We start from the raw sequence: 20,752 nt of genomic DNA, 5'->3' as shown, positions 1-20,752 counted from the left end.
CGACATTAACTATGGAGCGAGGTCTAATCATATGATGTGAAATGTTTCAGAGTCTCCAACATCAATGAGTGCTACAAATACAAAGTTCCAGAACAAGAGGATACCAAAACCTGGAAATCAATAATTCTGTACATATTTGAGGTATTTTCTGATTTGTATCTAAGCTAACATAACAATAATGAAAGTTAAACATGTGAAAGCTTTGGATGTGTTAACATGGTACACAAACAAGCATGACATAATTCTCGGATTGGCAAAGTAGAGCCCGTAGGCCAAATCCAGCCTGCTTCTTATCTTTATAAATAAAGCTTTATTGAAGCACAGCCAGGCCCATCCACATTTAGGGATTGTCTCTGGCTGCTCTTGAGCTACAACAGCAGAGCTGAGTGGTTGCAACAGAGACCCCGTGCCCCATAAAGCCTAAAATATTTCTTCTTATTTAGTCCTTTACCAAAGAAGTGTGATGGCTTTACGCTAATCTGTTAACTCTTTTTTTTAATCTGTTAACTCTTTAGTAATATTTCATTACCAGCAACTTAACCAGCCACAAAACCAAAAACATGCAAAGAACACCTTCAAGCAGAGAGAAAAATAGTTCTCATGAAATCTGAGTGCTTGTCTTTACACTGGTGGGCCTCCAGGGTCACAGGGCTACAAGGAAAGTGATATGACGGCGGGAGCAAAGTCTGATGGGCAAAAGAAAAAAGACACTAAAGAACTAAAGACTCACAATGCTGAATAACTATTTAATATGATCACAAAAACAATCAAAATGTGTCTATTATGCACTAGACGTTGATCTGAGTGCCCCCACTTTATGGAAGAGGAAACTGAGGCTCAGAGAGCCCAAATACTGCCTTAGGGCACACATCAAATGGCAGAGCCAAGAGTCAGACTCAAGACTTTCTAAGTCCAAAATTGGGGCTAACCACACTTGGGCGGTCCCTATGGTTAGCGGTACATCCCGGGACATACCAACGCCCCGGTTCACCCATCCAAACCCTAACTGTCAAGAAAATGTCACACTTTAATATATCTAAGTAACAAAAGCATGTATTATAATTTTAAGAGGTTCTTCCAAAAATGTGTGAAAGGTAAGAATGCTGATATGTGAAGGTTCAATTGTTAATTGGTCCTTTAGCCACAACTTCATTTTACTCCAAACACTGCCACATAATCAGGTATCACATCAACTATTCTAAAACAAACCGCAGTGCTAATAAATCGTCCCAGAAGCTAAAGTCCTCTGAATGAAAGAGGTAGTTGCCTTCATGAAAACTATCTATCTTTTAACCTAGTAACGGTTACCGGGTTGTTCAAGGTTATATTCTCCCCTGACAGTGGGCAAAACTCCTGGACGATGCTAACATAGGACATCCTGGGGAGTGCAAAAACATTTTTTAAAGTTGTGGGGTTTTGTTTTTGTTTTTGCTTTTTTTTAGACAGAGTGGGGGTCAGAGGGAGAGAGAAAATCTTAAGCAGGCTCCACACCTGTGGGGTGATGACACCTGTGCTGGTTGCTAATAATAGAAACCCTAGTTCCACCAGCTTTGAAGGCTAGGTGGACGTTGCCAGTTCACATTTCATGTAAGGAAAGGTGCTGCAAGCAGGTAGCTCTAGAACCTTAAATCAGCCACCAACCACCGTACCAAGGATGCAGCCTCTCCCCACTGCCACCCACAGCTTCTCAGCCAGCTCCCTCCTAGGTTTTGTGGCAAATGTAACTGCCCGGTTCCAAAGTGGGGTGGAGACAGGACGTCCAGCAGCAGGAGAAGGAGTTACTTTCATATAGGTCTATCGGAACAAAGAGCCTGGTCCTCAACTATGCCCGTCTCACACCTCCCCCTGTGCACGTGGCTCACATGGCTTGGGGCCGTGTGCTCCTGCCCCAGCCAACTGCAGGCCTCTACCTCCTAAATGTCAGTGGTACCCCATCCCCGCCCCCAGTTGTGAAAGTCAAAAACGGCTCCAGACATTCCAAATGGGGGGGATGACAAAATCACGCCTAGTTGAGACCCACTGGCTCTGAGCAAGCAGGACTTCACCAGGAGCTACAGAGAGGGACACATCCCCTAGGTCAAGACAAGGGTGGCCACTCTAACAAAATGGGGGCTCTGACAGCTGACAGGTACTCTTGAGAACCCTAGAATATATGAGAAAAACTAAGTAAAACACTGAAATACACAAATAAGTAAAACCCATGTCTATGTGCATAAGTGCATTCAACATTTACTGAGGACCCACTACGTGCTCTATACTGTGAATAAGCAGAGAAAATCTAAATAAGTTAAAGGAAAGGAGATGGTTTAGATTTTAAAATATATATATATGACTAACTGCTTGGTCCCTTCATTCTCTGATCTTTTTAAAAAAAAATTGAAATAATCATGGATTCACAGAAAGTTGCAAAGACATGTATGGGGGGTTTCTTTCACTCAGTCCCCCCTGGGGTCCCATCCTGCCCAGCCCTGGCACCATGCCAGAGCACGGACGTGACACCACTGCAATCGCCGCGCAGCTCATCCTGAGTTCGCAGGCGTGCCTCTGCGTGTGTCAGTGGCTGGGTGTATATGTACCAGCTCCGTGCCATTTTACCACATGTGTAGCTTCCATAACCACAATCACGACAGAGAAATATCTCGCCACTCCGAGCCTCCCTCGAGCCACTTCTAGAGCCACGTGTCCCCCCGCCTCCATCCCTAACCCTTGGCAACCACTAATCTGTTCTCCATCTCTGTAATGTTATTATGTCGAGAATGCTCTACAAACAGAATCTCACATTCATTTCCTTCTGTGTGTTGTGCTGCCTGGAATCACATGGTGGTTTGAGGTTGGGCTGCCACTCAGTCTGCTCTCAAGAGGAACACGCTAATGACACTGGTCCCAGGGGTTCTTTTCTGATCTGCGAGAGGGGGGCGTGGAGGGGTAGAGAATGGCTGCATTTCTTCTTTGCATCTGCATGTTTCAAGTAGCACATGTGTGCGCACACACAGTTCTCTTCATGGGCCTTTAAAACCCACTGAAGTTCCTAAAGTACAGGTGGGGGGGATCCATTTACCCAGGAGCACAAAAGAATGAATCCCTTACTCAAATTCTCCCAAGAACTAAAGCTTTTTGTACCTTTAAATCTTAGCTTTTTAACTCTATTTTTTCCAGCTTTATTGAGATATAACTGACATACAACATTGTTTAAGTTTAAAGTGAACGATATGATTTGATATTTCTCTGTTGCAATACGATTATCACCATGGCATTAGCTAACACCTCCATCACATTAAATAATTACCACTAAGATCTACTCTCTTAGCGATTTGAGGATACAGCACTGTTAACTATAATCATAATGCTGTACACTAGATCCCCAGAATTAAATGTGTGTTTCTAATGAAAAATCCTTTTTTTTTTTAGAGAGACAGAGAGAGAGAGAGAGCGCGCACACACGCACGTGGGGGGCGGGGGAGCGGGAAGAGAGGAAGAGAGAACTTTAAGCAGGCTCCCCCCACCCCCCCATGGGGCTCAATCTCATGGCCCTGAGCCGAAACCAAGAGCCAGATGCTTAACCAACTGAGCCACATAGATGCCCCTAATGAAAATCTTTCCAAATATGGTTATTTTCCAGGCTTCTTAATCTTGATTTGCATATTATTTAAATGCTCTCATCTAACTTTCTCTATCTCTGGAGCCTGCTTCTCCCTCTGCCTATGTCTCTGTCTCTCTCTCTGTGTCTCTCATGAATAAATAAATAGAATCTTTGGAAATAAAAAAGAAGTTTCTACAGAGGGGTTCGTTGACTAAAAGGCCCCCACTGGCTTTCATGATTCCGAGCTCCTTTCCTTTGGTTGGTTAGACTTCCCACCAGGGTCTGCAGGTCTCATCCTGTGCCCCACTCCGTACAAGCCCACTGACCAATGGTTACCTTAATTAACCCTGTATTCTAAGATCAGGGGTCAGCAAACATTTTCTGTAAAGTGCCACACAGTATTATTTTCAGCTCTGTGGGCCATCTGGTCTCTGTCCAGCAATTTAACTCTGTCCTTGTAGTTAGTTACAGCTCCAAAACAGCTACAGCATGCATGACTAAGCTCCAACAAAACTTTATTCGTGGACACTAAAATTTGAATTTCACATAAATTTCACAAAATACCACTCTTCTTATTACTCTTTCTCAACCATTTAAAAGTGGAAAACTCATTCTTCACCTGCAGGCTGTATAAAAACAGGTGGTGGGCCGGGTTCAGTCTGTAGGCTACCGATGACCAACCCCTGTCCTAGGATCTCCCGGGGCCTGCCATGACGTCTGGGAAACAATTTACACTTAAACATCAGTTCATCGACTAACAACAAGTATTATCATCCTCCTTGCACACGTAAGGAAATCCAGGCCCGAGGAAATTCCGGGACTTGCATGGCAGCAGGGCACGGGCGGTAGGAGCTAACCCAGAGCCTGGGCATCCTTGCACCCGAGGGTGGCCCCGGCCCTGGCAGCACGCTGGTGACCGCTTCCACTCTGGCTTATTACTCCAGAGGGTCTCTCTGCTTCCCCAGCTGTATCTTCGACTCCTTGAGGGAAAGGGCCAGTCCTCAATGATGTTCATTTGTTATTTTCCATGGTACCTCGCACAGAGGCATCTTGATTATTTTTTAAGACTTTATTTATTTATTCATGAGAGATACAGAGAGAGGCAGAGACACAGGCAGGGGGCGATGCAGGCTCCCTACAGGGAGCCCGATGCGGGACTCGAACCCCGGACTCCGGGATCACGACCTGAGCCAAAGGCAGACACTCAACCGCTGAGCCGCCCAGGCGTCCCAGCATCTAGATTACTGAAAAGTCTTACTATGTATTTAATTTTTTGGCTCCCTGTCCCCAATGGTAAAAAGACATGTGAGAGATTTTATACTTCTCTCTTTCTCAACATAATGAATCAAAGGCTAAAGTAAGGAACAAACGAAAAGCGAAACTGTCTTTGATGGTCAATTGGTTTTTTTTCAAGTGTGCTGGCTGTTCCCATGGGCGCAGGCCACACAGCCGCCCTCAGGATCACGGGAGGGCATGTCCCTGTGTTTAAACAAAAGCAGAAGCAAAAAACCAGGTTCCTATGATGGGGGTGAACCTCAAATGTTTTTGAAGCTAGATAAAAGAAGCTCCACATAAAAAGCCACATATCACACGATTCCATTTAGATGGAATCATCCAGAAGTGGCAAAGCCAGAGAGAGGGAAAGCAGCCTGGGGGGTGCAGGGGGCCGTGGGGAGGGGGAAGTGGGGAGGGGCCGCTTTACCGGAGGGGGTTGCCTTCTGGGGTGAAGGAAAGGTTTTAGAACTGGACAGAGGGGGTGGCTGCACGACACCGCAACTGCGCTAAGTGCCACGGAACTGCTCACTTAAAATGGTGACTTTGTTATGTGAAAGTTCCCTCCATAAAAAAGATGTTAAAAGGATGGTGGTGGGTCTGTGTATTCCAGTAGTGGAAAGAGCACGCAGACCTATTATTAAATGAAAGTGTGAAGTCACAGGGGAAAAAAGGTGACAGTATGATCCCAATTATGTAAAATCCCAAAACAAATGTCCAGCCCTATGTACATGTATTTGGGTAGAGTGTAGAGAAGGGACTAGAAGGACACACGGCAGGCTGTTCCGGGAGGTTCCCTCTGAGAAGGGGCGGGTGGGGATTTCCATGTGTTCTGCATATTTGTGCACTGTTTCATTCTCACAGGGCAAGAATGCTTCAGTGGGGTCCCCTTGTAATAGAAAAAACAGCCCAGGTCCCTGTGGGCCCGAGCACTTGGAAGGGTGGCCAGTCGGTTCCACGCACAGCTGTGCCGGGAGCGAGGCGCCAAGTGAGGACTGGGAGGCGCCCTGATGCCAAACAAGGCATTTTTACGGAGTTTCCCGTGGCTTTGGCTGCATCCGTCCATTGATAGGTCATATGAAGTGCGTGAGACCTCACCAGCAAGTCCCACGGGCTTCGGAAGGGCCCCCCGTCAGGGCAGCATCGGCCCCTCTTTAAAAACGTGCGTGTTCCCTGAGCAGCAGGCCAGGGTGCACACGGGCGATCCCGGGGAGGGAGGGAGAAGGGGGGCAAGGGCCGCAGGTGTGCCGCTGCGCCCGGCCGTCCCCGCACCAGCCTCGAGCGCCGGGCCCCACCTGGCACCTGGGGGCCCGGGGCCCCGGCAGCCGATGCCAGCCGTCCTGAGCCAGGACACCGCGAACCCGCGTCCCAAGCCCCCGCAGCCTTCATCCGAGCTCGCCCGACTGTCCCGGGCTAACGGACACATCCCTGGATTAACAGATACCGGGAAAAAGGGCAAGAAAACATTGTGACAAGGGCGGGGATGAGCAGGTCCATTAGGACGCCGGAAGGCCGAGCGCAGGGACCGACCTGCAAATGCCACCGCAGCCCACGTGGGAACACTCCGCACTGCACCAGCGCCGCTGGAAACGGGAAGCCGCCGGGGCTCCGGGCAGCGGCCAGGATCCACGGCCTCCAGCACGGGGCTCCCTGGGCGCCGCGAGCAGGGGCCGGGCCTCAGAGGACGCCCGCTGCCGCCAGGCACAGCGCGGGGGAGGCTGGCCGGGGCCCAGGAGCCAGAGCAAGCCACCGCCGCCACCGCCGATCGGGCGGCCCCGGACCTCGCGGCGCCCGCAACACACGGGTCGTGTTCCCGCCCTGCCGCTGGGGATGCGCGCAGGCGGGCCTCCCCTCCTCCCCCCAGCACGATGGCTGGAGTCGCCACTGGGGCCTCCAGGCCCCGGCTAGCTCCGGTATTCTGCAGGGGAACCCCTGGACAAGGCGGGCACTTCGGGGCAGCGAACAACCTGGGCCCCAGCCGCTCAGTGGAGCAGCGCTTGGCAGTGAAAAGGCACGAAGGGCCGATCCACGCGGCAACGCGCACGAACCGCGGGGAGATCGCACTGAGCAAAATAAGCCTGAGGCGGGGGGGCCACTGAGTGCATGACTCCACTTAGATGAAATGTCCAGAACACACAGATCTACAGACACGGAAAGCAGATGAGCAGCTTCCAGGGGCTCAGGGAGGCGGGGAGAGATTGCTAGTGGGTATGGGGTGTCTTTCTGGGGTGAGGGAAATGTCCTGGAATCAGACAGGGGTGATGGGGGCACGATCCCGCAAATTTACTAAAAACCACTACACTGTACACTTTAAATTTTTTTTATTATTATTTATTTATGATAGTCATACAGAGAGAGAGAGAGAGAGAGGCAGAGACACAGGCAGAGGGAGAAGCAGGCTCCATGCACCAGGAGCCCGACGTGGGATTCAATCCCGGGTCTCCAGGATCGTGCCCTGGGCCAAAGGCAGGCGCCAAACCGCTGCGCCACCCAGGGATCCCACACTGTGCACTTTAAAATAGTACATTTGATGGTATGTAAATCTTTTTTCAAATTTTTTAAGTGAGGATAACTTTCAGGGTGAATCCAGGGTGATCCACCGGCTCAGAGGCCTCCCCCATGCGGGAGACAGGCACCTTCGGGCACCTTCCCATGGGACAGGGCTCCAAGGGGCAGAAGGAGTTCATCTCGCACAGTGGCTCTCTGCTGTCCTGAGTTCCACATGGCCTGGAAAGGCCATAGGCAGCTTGGCAGTGCTCTAGCTCCTGGTGGCGCCGAGGCTGGCACGTAAGGCCGCTCAGAGGCTCTCCCGCCTGGCGCCCTGGCCCACCTGCCCAAGTGCTGGGCTTGTTGCCCAGGGGCTGCCCTAACCTGCTCCCTTCCTCTCCCCCCCTCTCTTCCTTAGACCCTTGAGCTTTAAAGAAATAAAAAAAAATAAATAAAAAGAATAAAAAGAAATAAAAAGAAAAAAAAAAAAGATCCCGCCAGATAGAAAACACTGGAGATTCCACCACTCCACAAGCACCCTTGCAAGATGCCCTCACCACATCTTTCTAGAGCTCCAGATCCACCCTGCCATAATTCAAGTATTGGCTAAGTCCCGTGCACTCCTTATTTCTTTCACAATTTCTCTGATATCATCCCTGACTTTTCTAATGTCCTACTGCCCTCCATCTCTCTAGCTCAGGGCCTGTCGCCATCCGTGAAGACCTCCCAAGAGTTTCCAACTGGTCTCTTCTCTTGGAGATCCACCCTTGCCCACCACCCCATATTTGGCTACTCATCAAATGACCTGGCGCCTAAGGTGAGGCTCCCCGGCTCAAATCTTTTTTTTTCTTTTTTTTTTAAATTAATTTTTATTGGTGTTCAATTTACTAACATACAGAAAAACACCCAGTGCTCATCCCGTCAAGTGCCCACCTCAGTGCCCGTCACCCATTCCCCCCCCACCCCCTGCCCTCCTCCCCATCCACCACCCCTAGTTCGTTTCCCAGAGTTAGGAGTCTTTATGTTCTGTCTCCCTTCCTGATATTTCCCAACATTTCTTTTCCCTTCCTTTATATTCCCTTTCACTATTTTTTATATTCCCCGGCTCAAATCTACAAGGAACAAGGACTCCTCGCTGTTGTAAGGAGCCAGGGAGAAGACGGATAATAAGAAGCTTATTAGCATGGTACCCCTAAGCACGCCACAAATGTCAGCTACTGTGATTGTTCTCAAAGACACCAAGCCGACCAGATGCTTCCATTTTCAATGGGAAAACCACCCTCCTGCTTCCCTCTTATAAGGACCATGAGTACACTGGGTAGACCCAGATAACCAAGAATAATCACCTCATCTCAAGATTCTTAACTTAATCCTACCGACAAATGTCATTTGCCATGGAAGGTCACTTATTAGCAAGTTTTAGAGACTAGGACATGGACATCTTTGGGGGAGCCATTATTCTACCTTCCATGAAGGAGGTGGTGGGGCAAAATATCAATTAACAATGAATGCAAGAGGGGATCCCTGGGTGGCGCAGCGGTTTAGCACCTGCCTTTGGCCCAGGGCGCGATCCTGGAGACCCGGGATCGAATCCCACGTCGGGCTCCCAGTGCATGGAGCCTGCTTCTCCCTCTGCCTATGTCTCTGCCTCTCTCTCTCACTGTGTGCCTATCATAAATAAATAAATAAATAAAATTAAAAAAAAAAAAACAATGAATGCAAGATAAAAAAAATAACTGGTGGGTATGACACAGTACAAGGGGCACAGTTACCCTAGTGAAGGGAGGGTCAAGCCCAGGTAGTAGACCCGAGCTCAGCTCTGGAGCCAGAGAGAGCTCTGGAGCCCTCTTTGGCTGTGGACAGTGAGGTTACTAAGTCAACCTCCCTGTGCTATTTCATCATCTGCCCACCTACACCCTGTGTGGCCGCTGTGGGCTTTCAGTGGAAGCATCCAGGCAGACAGGAGAGCACGAGCACCTGAGACACAGAGACTGTGCAACAGTTTGAATGAATGAATGAATGAATGAATGAATGAATGAATGAATGACTCAGGGGCAGGATGTTTCAAAGTGGGAGGGGTTTGGGCAGCTGAGTGGCATCCGAGAGAGGGCACCGATTCCTGGCCAGAAGACTCAGCTCAAGTCCCTGTGCTTCCAACTGCCAGCAGGACGTCCCCGTCCGCCCCGTAGCTGTGGCCCTGCAGTGCGAAATGAGGAGCTTGCACAAGACTAGCACTTCCAACTCCCAAGCTGAGGGTTCCCAGCTCGGCGTGCTCCTGCCCCAGTCACACCTCCCTCACACGGAGGCTGGGTCAGGGAAATTGACCTCATTTATTCCAACAGCCCGCAGGCACTTCCTGCCTCCGGCACTTTCCTCACATTCCTTCCTTTCCTCCTCAGCTCCCAGAAAGCACCAGAAACCCTCAATGGAAGAAAATAAAGACAACGCCCCCCTGCCCCCAGCTCAAATGAGCCCTCCCTCCTTTTTTCAGAAGCCATCACCACCTCATGACCACTGTCTTCGTTTCTGTGTCTGTCTCCCATCTCCCAGAAAACTCGGTCTCCATCCGCCTTCCTAGAACGCGGGAGGCCAAGAATCTCTGTAAATATTTCTTCATTTACTGGATTTAAATAGGAACAAGTGAATTCAGAAGAATTTAACTCTGCTTTATTTTTTTTAAGATTTTTTTATTTTTTATTTATTCATAGAAACACACAGAGAGAGAGGCAGAGACACAGGCAGAGGGAGAAGCAGGCTCCACGCAGGGAGCCCGACGTGGGACTTGATCCCAGGTCTCCAAGATCACGCCCCAGGCTGCAGGCGGCGCTAAACCGCTGCGCCGCCACCGGGGCTGCCCTAACTCTGCTTTATTCCATCAGATTAATTGTATTGAATGTATTGGGAAGGCAACCAACATCAGCAAAAGGACCTGGGCTAGAAGCAGCTCACCAGGCTCGCCAGGTGGCTTTTACCACGTCACCTGACCCATGGGTTCCTAAAGCAGAACCTACCAGAGAAGGTGGAATACATTATTCCCACTTCCAAGAGCAGAGTGAAAAGGGAGAAAAGGAAACTTAGAGATTTCTAAACATCACGGATCTATTTTCAGAAATGACTTTTCCATTCACTTTTCTTAAAAAAAAAAAAAAAGGAAGGAAGGAAAGAAAAAGACCGATACTAAGCCAAGAATAGACCAAGAAATGATTGCTGATGATCTAAATGGATAAAGATTCTTCCAGGAGCCCACCCCTCATGGCCTTAAAAGCAAAGACGCTCCCCCATGTTCATACAAACAGTACCTATAATCTTAAAAAATGAAAAACGGAGAAATCATTCCTTGTTTTTCAGAAAGTTTGTATAATCCAGAAATAGACTCTGTGTAGTAAATATAGTAAACCTCCTATTAATTAATACTAAATAAAGGTCGCAAGGAGGTGGCAATGATGTCATCCGACTCTGTTATACGGGGCTCCGGCCTTGCAATTTCCCAAACCATGGATTGTTTTCTCCATAAAATAGCTTGTTCAAAGGAATTTTAATATACCACAGAATTTCTCCAATTGGAGCAGGTCAAATCCCATCTCGTGAACAAATGGGTCCCTAAAAGTTTATGTCATGCTATAATCAGGGCCTTCCACCGTCATCAGGATTATTCACATTCGCTTTGATCTCAAATGTGATACGTCCACCATCCTCTGGACTGGCTGCTCGGCCTTGGCAGTCCGGCATTGTAATCTCAACTGAGCTCCAAGAACAGAACATGCAGTTTCACTCACTCGGTCCACATATAAGACAACATCAACACAACCCACAGGCACTGTTGAAGGCACTAAATTTTTTCAAAGGAGGCAAAAATGTTCTTCCCATGTTTTCTGCCTAAATAGCAAATATCTTCTTATAGAGTGATCACTGAACTCTGAGTGAATATATGTAGAATACATACATGTGACCAATGTGAACCAGGCAAGACTCACCCACAGAAACTGCCAGCCATAGAAACGATCAATTAACTTTATATTTTTTAACAAGGTCTTTGGATACAATTCATAGCAAAGAATGAAAACTACACAGACAATACTGATCTGCGGAGATAGTGAATTTAAGCCTAAGGAGGGTTCAAAATCAAACCCAGAAAATTCCATTTTGAAAACATTGAGATTTTTTTATACATCTGTAGCCACATCTGTAAAGATTATTTCCTTAGGATTTCAACTTTTTGGTTGTGACTTGAAAAAGAAATTACAACTACAGTTAATTCACCCACACACCCTGAAGCTGCCAATATCAAATGCTATTACACACAACATTGAAGGGAATTACTATAAAACTCTAGAAGAGATTATCTACAACCCTTGGCCCTCAGTTACTGTGTTTACAGGGCCTCATCTTACACTATGACAGTTTTTACTAAATTGTATGTGAAATAATGTTTTAAGTCAGCACCAATTTTCACCACCCTACTACATTCATTTATTCCTTCATAATTTCATTTTCTTTAAAAGCCTATTTATTTATTTGCTACTATCCTGTCAGTTCTCTATTTGGAAGCAGTTTGGAGAAAATCATTGAACACCGTCTTCCACCTGCGCGAATCAAACACAACTCAAAAAGGACTTTAACTGTCAGATGCACATGGAGAAAATGTGCTCTGACAAAGTTTTTTTCCATATAATAAAAATCAATTACAACTTTAAAGGATAATCAGTCACCCATAAAAAACGGCAGGGTTCTGTTTTGAAAGAGGAAGAAGAATGGCTATTACACCATACCCATTTACACCCTTCGGTAGACTCCACTTAAATGTTTGTGGCTTGCTGAACATTCCATACATATTTCGGGCAAGGTATTATGGGAGCTGAAGTGCAAGCTATCCCCTGCTGAATTTTCACTCACTATAAAAACAATGTCTCATAAAAGTATACACATGTTTTTACTTTACAAAAAAAAATGTAAACTATGCACTTTTACTCACTCAATCGACACTTTTAGCACTAGAAACGGGACTTTAAAAAAATCTATAACATAAGTGATGCCTGCAAAGGGTGAAAATGTCATTCAGTAACAAACAGATTTCTGGAAAAAAGAACATAGGAAATGTGTATGAAACACAGAGAAAGGAAGACTCTACAAGCTGACTCCTGTAGGGTCTGCTCACCTATGTCCTGGGTCATACCATTAAAATGGAAATTTGCACGTTTATATTTTTCATCTTGAATCCCCACTCCAATGTAGCCACAACTGTTTTATATTACCCTCATAAAATGAACCTTAGCCTTTTCTAAGCCAAACAGTATTTTTAATTGGTTCATTTTCCAGTTGTTTGGGTTTTTAGCAGACATACAGCATAAAAGGGCACTACATTACAAGCAGTTCCACCAATTCCAGAACCATCCAAGACTTCATCAAACAGCTGTGGCTCTAGCCTTTGGTAAAATTATTATATGATCTCACCTGATTTTCAAAATAACTAAGCATCTTTTTAACCCATAAAAGTGTGCTAGGATTTACCTAAGTTTCTGAGTCCAGAAGTTTGCTGTGTTCAGGGAGGATGTTAGGGAAACACGCTCATTTTGCTGTTTTGTTTTTCCCTATCTGAACCCAGAGAGATTCTTCAAACAATAATGCAACAGCTTCCCTCCTCCAAAGTTTATTTTCAAACGCCAGTGCCATGCAGCACTGCCTTTCCTGTGCAGGTAAGGAGGAAGCAGGAGCAATGTCATCACACTGAGCCTGTCCTGAGTCTTAAAATCATTGAGAAGCCTGCAGTATTTCCTTTCTAGCATCCCGGCCCAGTGCAGAGAGAAGCTGCTGCAGATAGGACAAGGTATCAGGTAACCACTAGAAACACTTAGTTTCAACAGAATTCCCAATTACGCGGTGCGTGTGTGCACAGACACTCACACACACACACACACACACACACACGCACGCACACACACACACAAAAGCACCTCTCCAAAAGAGCAGAACCACTGAAACTAGCAATCATACAGAAAGTTAAGGAAAAGCATCATTACATGAACTTAATCAAATGCAATGTGGTAGTGCTTTAGAAGAATCCATGTTTCACTCCATGGTATATTCACATAAATAATAAGACAACTTACTGCCCTGTTTACATCTTGCACAAAAAGGAAACCTGAAATTCAGCTCTTGTTTTTCGTTTACTCCAAAAGCATATGGGTCTAATCATATTGCATTCTGGCTGCAGTACACAAGGCGACTTCAATCAGAATTTTAACTCAATTTTTAAGGCGCTAAAGAGCAACCATCATAGTCTGGGAGCAGAGTCTCCCGATTCCAAGAGAACTGGGAATCCCTGAGTGGCCCGTCTGGCACCAGTCTTTGGATGGAAAGTAGGCTGAGCCCGCCAGACAAGGAACCCACACCACGAAGCTGGAGCGCACGTTCATGCTCCAAGGTGACAGCTCATCTGGCCACCGCGGGGCCGGGGGCCGGGGGCCGGGGGCCGGGGGCGGTGGGCGGCCGAGGCCCGGCGGGGATGGGCGAGGCCGCGGCGGAAAAAGGAAAAGAGGGCCATCCGTCAGCTCCGGGGGAGGAAATTCCAGGCGACCAGCTTCCAGGCGCCGGTCAGCGGGTGACGTGAGGGAACCAAGTCACTGTGTCGGCCCCGCAGCGGGGGCCGGGAGGCGGCCGGGGCTCCGCACTCCGGGGGCTCGAGGCCGGAGACCGGACGCCTCGAACCTCGTCCAAGGCCCCTGGGTGGGGGCGTGGAGCGCCCAGATCCTCGCCCGGGGCCCCCCCGAAGACTCGCGATCTGCGCCCAGACCCGGAGGCCTGCCGGAGTCCTCGATCCCCTCCGAGAGCCCGAGAGATGGAGCGCCGGGACCCCGGCCGCGGCCCGCACCCCCGCTCTTACCGGTCGCGGGGGTCTATCCACGACGTCTGGCGCGTGTTGTGGTCGATGTAGAAGACGCGGCCGTCGTAGTCGCGCGCCTCTTCCCAGCCGGCCGGCAGCGGCAGCTCCGCGCTCTCCCGGGCCCGCGGCTGCGGCGGCGCAGAGGGCGCGGGGGGCGCGGGGGCCGCGGCAGGGGGCGCGGACGGCGGCTGCTCCCGAGGGGGCTGCGCGGGCGGCGGCGGCTCCCGCGGGGCCTCCCGCGGCTCTCCCCGCCGCCGCCGCCGGCCGCCGCTCAACCACGGCATGACCGCTCGGGCCCCGCCGCCGCCGCCGCCGCCCGGCCGCCCCGCGCGCGCCGCGTCCTCCGCCAGCACTAAGGCCCGGCGCCCGGGGCGCGGGGGCGGCCGCGGGGAGCCGCCCGCCGCGCCCGGTGCATCCTCCGCCCGGCGCCCGCGCACCGGCGCCCGCCCGCCGCCCGTCCGGCCCTGCGCCTCGCCGCCCGCGCTGCCCGCCCGCGCGTCCGGGTCGTTCGGATCGCCGCCACGCGTGGAGTCACAGCCCCGGAGCCGCCGCCGCCGCCGCTGCCGGCGGCCCCTCGATTCCCGCGGCGCGCCCGGCCATCTTCGTTCCTCGGCGCGGCCCGGTCGGGAGGGGCGGGGCGCACGCAGGCCCCGACCCGCCCGCGACTCCGCCCCTCCGCCCCGTCCCCCGGCCTGCGGCGCCGGCTCCCGCCGCCGGGCCCGCCGTCTCCCTCCGCTGCTCCGCCTCCAGGCTCCCCCGGGGCCCCCGGGCCACCGTCTCCCCAACCCGAGCCCCCGCCCCCTCCTGCTGCTGCCCCCCGGCTTCCCGGCCGGAGGCTCCCTCGCCCCCCAGCCGCTGCAGCTCCTCCTCCCGCTCCTGCTCCGCGCGCTCCTCCCTCTTCCCACTCCATCAACTCCCTCCTCCGGCCTCGCCGGGAAACCGCGCGGGGGCCAGGATGGGCGCCGCCGCGTCCGTCCGCCCCCGGGCCACCGCGGAGAGGAAGGGGGGCCGGGAAGACGGCACCCCACCCGAGCGGCAGGCGCGGCCCGCCCGGGGCTCACTCCGGGGACGCGAACAATTCCCGGGGGAGAGGGCGGTCACTTCGCGTTACCCACCCCCAGGCTTCCAAAGCCCCTCTGCCCACTGGGGGGGACTGCGCCTTGGGTCTCCCGAATAGCCAAGATGGTCCCGCGAAGCCGGGTAAAGCCCCGGAGGGGAGGCCGTGGGGAGCCCGTGGCCAGTCATCTTGGCTGCAGCTGGGGCGACACACCTGTAACCGAGAGCTGGACAGGTGACCGCTTAGGCATCCCCGCCAGGAGAGCCCCAGAAGAGCTGATCCGCAGTCCCCGCTCTGGGCCAGGCCCCCTGACCTGTCTTAAGCTCTTCCACCTTCCAGACTAAAGGATCTGATAGTTTGAGCAGAGACTCAAGTTGACCACTGCTGGGGAGGAAGCCGTGTCAACCCCTAAAATCTGATGATACGTTATGTTCCACTCGCGTCACAAGCTGGAGAAACTGAAGTCCCAACTTTGGGGCTCTCTCTTGCTCCAAGTGTCCCAGCTACTTAACTACTCCAGTTCCCTGGCCACGAGACTTAAAGCCAGGAAATACAGGAAAGTATCAGGAAGGTTTTAAAACACTGTTACGGTGATATAAAAACAGCTAGTAAAAAGTCAGTGTGATCCAAATCTAGATACAGAGAAGAGACTGAAGGAAAACCTTCCAAAACTAGTTTGCATTCCTTCAGTGATGTGGCTTTTTAAAAATTATTTACCCTCCAAATTTTTTGTAAAATGATAATATTACTTTCATAAGGGGGAAATGTTCTTGGAGACCGCTCACTGGGACATACCTAAGGAAGGTCTTTCCTCCCCTCCTCCCACCACAACACAGGAACTTCCTTATTCCCCAAGTGTCTGCCCCCACCCAAAATTATATGCCGGAAATTCCACCACTAGAGTCTTTTTAGTTAAACGTGAATGGTTATTAAATGTCCCAGGGAAAGGTAGGGAGAATAACAAAAAGGCTAATACTTCCTGATCTCACACATTCCAGGGGATGCCCAAGTGCCAAGTATCCCCGCTCTGACGTCTTCCTTTCTGGTTGGCATGAGTTACTGCCAAGGGGGCTGCCGCTGCCTTTCCTCTCTCTTCCTGCCCACCCCGAAGTCACTTTGCCACCCAGCATGGCCAGGCTGAAGCTGCGGGTCCACCCTCCCAGGCATCTTGTCCTTCCAGAATTTCACAGACCTGCATACTGTCGCTGGAACCTGCCCTGAATGGGGCTGGAGTGTGTTAGAGTGAAGCAGCCCCTACAGAGAGAGAACACACCCACACATCAAAGGACTCCTACAAGGAAAGGCAAGAAGAGAGAGCATCAGGTAAAGAGTAAGGAGTGGGGGGGGGGGGCCACACCCAGGTGGGAGCTGAGAGGCAAGCATGGACGGGCTTTCCCTGAGGACGGGAGACCTTAGGTACCCGGTGGGACTGTGCTACAGACCTACTGCTTACGAGCGCTGTGCGAGGTGTTGGCACGCTGCAGACAGCAGGACTGAGTCTGTGCACCCCCCATACCACAAAGAAATAAGCACTTACGACTGTGATTTGTCTACAGATGAAACTCAGGTTCATCCCCAAATTGAGGATGCAGGAGGCCCGTGAGACTCCAAGGAAGACACCTGAGATGAGGAAACTGAGGCTCAGGTCTCCAGGTTCCCAAGTTCTGAGCCCTGTCCACTTGGCACCTGGAGCTGCTGGCACCCAATACTTGATGTTGGTAGCAGATGCGGCATCCCACCCAGATTTCCTTGGCTGGGGCGCACAGCCTTCTTGGAGGATCACCCTTGGCTGACAGACGTCTAAGAGGTTATGCCCACCCCCCCCAGGGACTGATTCTGCTGCGGGACAGCCCGGCCTCTTGCCTTCGTGGGACAGACTCCAGTGGGCCACACTCCAGAGCTCCCCATGGGCTGCCATGGCTTTGCTAGCTGCCCCCCACCCTACCCACCTCCACCCCCCCTTCGGTGAGCACACCCCCAGTCTGGCACTTGCTTGACCACGGCCACCTCCGGCACTGTTTCTGGGGAGCCTGACCTATGAGGGTCTGCCGCGCTTGCTGTCTGCCGAGCACTGAGCAAATATAAATCATTTGATCATCGTGACAACGTCTGCAGATATTCCTAATTCCGTGTGTACATCATTAGAGGAGAGTTCAGAAATAGGGGGACATGGCGTGCCAGTGAAGACAGATGGGACACCCTCACTGAAAAAGCTTTAGCCACATGCCCACTCGTGGCCCCTGGACCTCTCTGACTCAGAGAAGCACAGCAGGCCTGCTGCCTTTTTCTTCCTAAAATGAGCTAATGGAAGAGGCCAGAACTTGGGGTGCCCGAGGCCTGTTGACAGCACCGTTAATCCTTTCTGACTTGGAAGATCTGCCCGGCCTCTGGGCGTCCCTGCAGACCTGTGCAGGGAGCTGGGTTGGCAGGGAAGGCGGTGAGACAGCTCAGCGGTTCAGCGACACCTTCGGCCCGGCGGGAGCCTGGAGTCCGGGGATGAGTCCCACATGGGGCTCCCCACGGGGGGCCTGCTTCTCCCTCTGCCTGTGTCTTTGCCTCTCCTGCATCTCTCATGAATAAATAAATAAATAACATCTTTAAAAAAAACAACAAAAACAACGAAGAGAAGGCGGTGGGGTGGTTGAGGAAGGGAGTGCGGCCTCCCCAGCACCGCGGTGAATTGGGAAGTCTCGTAGCCCGTGGTAATTGTCGGCGAGAAGAAGGCCCGTCTTTCTTACAGTCAAGCGGGGCTTTCCATGTGGAACTAAAAACATAGGCACACACCGGACACTGTAGCGGAAGAAGTCTTTGGTCTGAGCTGAATGCACAATTATGCATTCCTTTTTGCCTCTGTATTAAAACCACAGCCTTGCCAACAACAGAAGTACAAACATTGCAGTGATCTCTCCTCTCCCCGCGATTTCGGATGGAAAAACCGCTCAGGAAAAATCCACTTAGGCTCTGGGTGATGAAGGCACAAACACTTGTTCACTGCACCGACCTTCTGGGAAATCCCTTTTCTGAAACGGTTAAAATGCCCTCAATATAGCTTGCAGAATATTTTCTTTAAAATGCTTGTTAAGGGGCAAGACCAGCACACTCTTTGCATGCCAGACGAGCAAATGCAGAGTTTGAAGATTTTTACCCTTCCCGTGACATTCCACCTTCTCCCACCACCCCTCTTCCCAAAGGATAATCTTGATTTTAGAGGAGAAGGTACAACATTGCATCTATATGCATTCGATGCTTGAGAAGCTTCTAGAAGAGGGAGTACCATGAAGGCTACAATCATCGGGTCTAAAATGAGAGAAATAAAGACTGCCAAAGGAGTCTTGCTTACTTGTATAAACAATCAAGTGTTCTAGGAAATGACACATTGGCTAATTCTGCACATTGTACTGAGAGGAAACCGGAAGTGGGCCGGATTGGGTCTCAAGAAGAAATGGCTCATTGTTTGGCATTCTTTAAATGCTAGAATAATTACTCAATTATGGGTACTTCCCATATATTTAAATAATGCAAATGCACAAGCTGTGGAGGAGATTGGATGTAGTTCCTGCTAATTCCTGTCTTGCCGGTTCTAGGACAGCAAAGGAAGAAAGAAATCCCAAAATCCCTACCCCGGAACCCCTCGGCAGGCTCGGGGGACCGGAATGGGGACAGGGTGCGGTTATTCCCTGGTGCTTTACTTTGTGGCTTTATGTCTTTAACTTCAGACACTTATTTGACTTGTGATCAGAAGTTGTTTAGATTTTGAGTGTGGACTGAGAGCCTGACAGCGCTTTTCTCAAATGGGTCGATGCAGCCGATTTGGAGATTCAGGTTTTTCCCATTTCCTCATCTTCCACTCCAAAAACGTGCAGGGTATTCTGGAAAAGTCAGCTGCGTGGATGAGCGCGGCAGCCTGTGTCTGGTCCAACTGAGTGCATTTTTCTGCCCTGTGTCAGCTCCCAGAGTGTTCTCAGAGTTGGTCGTGGCTGTCAGGCTGGAGGCGGACTCCTTTCGTACCTGAGTTATTAAAATTCAGGTTTAAAAAAACGTCAGCCCAATTTCTCTCCCAAACTTAGAATGCTCCAAACCACCCACTTCCTTCCTCTCCGAGTCTCCCCTCCCAAGGCTACATTTTTACTTTTTCTCCTTCCCAACCCATGGGTTATGTTCAACAAAATGCTAACGAGTAAACCGAAAATGTATTCCAGGCAGACCATAATTTTCGGAAGACGCAGCCGCCCTGAGCCAGCATACTACAAGATGCGTCCTCCTGGCTGGGCTCTCTGGTTCAGGATCAGGACTCCGGTCCCCTGTGTATTTGGAAAAACAGATTCTTAAACTGCAGACCTCTGCCTTATGAGCCAAGCCGAGCAGCTTGGACGTCTCCCGCTTTCAGAAACACGAAGGAGGATTTATGCAACACGGAAAGGAACAGCCCCTGGGTCGTGAACCATTTATTTTTCCATTTGACAGCACTAGTGTTACGACTTAGCGTCTTCTGTGGCGTGGATGGGCCGGCTTTGGAACGCAGCTAACCTCGCTGGATCCCGGAGCCGCGATCCTGCAAGTGCACGGGGTGGTTGCTACCCGTCAGCGCCTCTCAGCCTGGGACAATCGTGGCCCTCGAGGGCAGGTGGCAGTGTCGGGGGCGGCTCTGGGAGGAGGGTGCCCCGGGCACGCAGGGGGCAGAAGCCAGCCAGATCCCTCTGCCCGCACCGCAGAGTGCACAGGACGGCCCCTCGGTCTGAGAGCCCCGTGGCGCAGGTGTCACGTAGGCCGACGTGGCGCTGCCTAGGCCTCACGGTGGGGAAACCAAGGCTCCGAGACTGCGAGGCCCCCGTGCGACGCGATCTGGCCACCGCGAAAGCCCCGGCCCTTGGGTGCAAGCTCGGCCTGGCCTTCCCGTCTGACCTCCGTGTTCCTCGGGGGTCTCCGGAGGCGCAGAACCGGCAGGAGAAAGGAGGCTAGAGAGGGTCATCGTAAGCAGCCTGCTGACGAGCCCCAAGGTGTGCAGGGGGCGAGCTGGGGCCCCGGAGACCAGGGGGGCACCCCCGGCCCGCGGGCTCGGGCCTCAGGAAGAGCTGACGGGCGGGCTCAAGTGCAAGGGCAGGAAAAGTGACGTCCTGGCTCACGGTCAGCCCGGAGGGGTTCCCCTTACTCGCGGGGAGTCCCTCTTTCTGCTTTGTTCAGGCCTTCGGGAATCGGATGAGGCCCGCCTACAGCTGCTTTCCTCAGTCTGTTGCTTCAAACGTTCGTCTCAGCCGGGAGCCACCTCGCAGAAGCACCTGGAATAACGTTTGACCAAATATCCGGGCACCCGACGGTCCGGTCAGGCCAACACATAAATTACCAGCCACTCTTCCGACTCTCTAACCAGTCGCTGCGTGTGTCTGCAGCCCTTCCTGCTCCCCGAGGGGGTCTCCGGGCGGCAAGCCCCGGGAGCTTGCTGGAAGGCCCAGCCCGGACCCCCCGCAGCCGGGCGACA

General features: G+C 51.4%; 1 protein-coding gene across 1 annotated transcript in view; it reads right to left on the bottom strand.

Annotated features, from left to right (window-relative positions):
• Window positions 1–14,521, bottom strand: part of WWC3 (WWC family member 3) — a 118,364-nt gene extending 103,843 nt beyond the window's left edge. The window contains exon 1 of the mRNA XM_041741010.1: window positions 14,220–14,521. Within this exon, the coding sequence (XP_041596944.1) occupies window positions 14,220–14,503 (284 nt within the window). The 5' untranslated portion in view covers window positions 14,504–14,521. The remainder of the gene's footprint in view (window positions 1–14,219) is intronic.
• Window positions 14,522–20,752: the final 6,231 nt, after the last annotated feature.

The sequence above is a fragment of the Vulpes lagopus genome, chromosome X (assembly GCF_018345385.1).
Source record: "Vulpes lagopus strain Blue_001 chromosome X, ASM1834538v1, whole genome shotgun sequence".
NCBI lineage: Eukaryota > Metazoa > Chordata > Mammalia > Carnivora > Canidae > Vulpes > Vulpes lagopus.
This window is presented reverse-complemented; position numbering and strand designations above follow the sequence as displayed.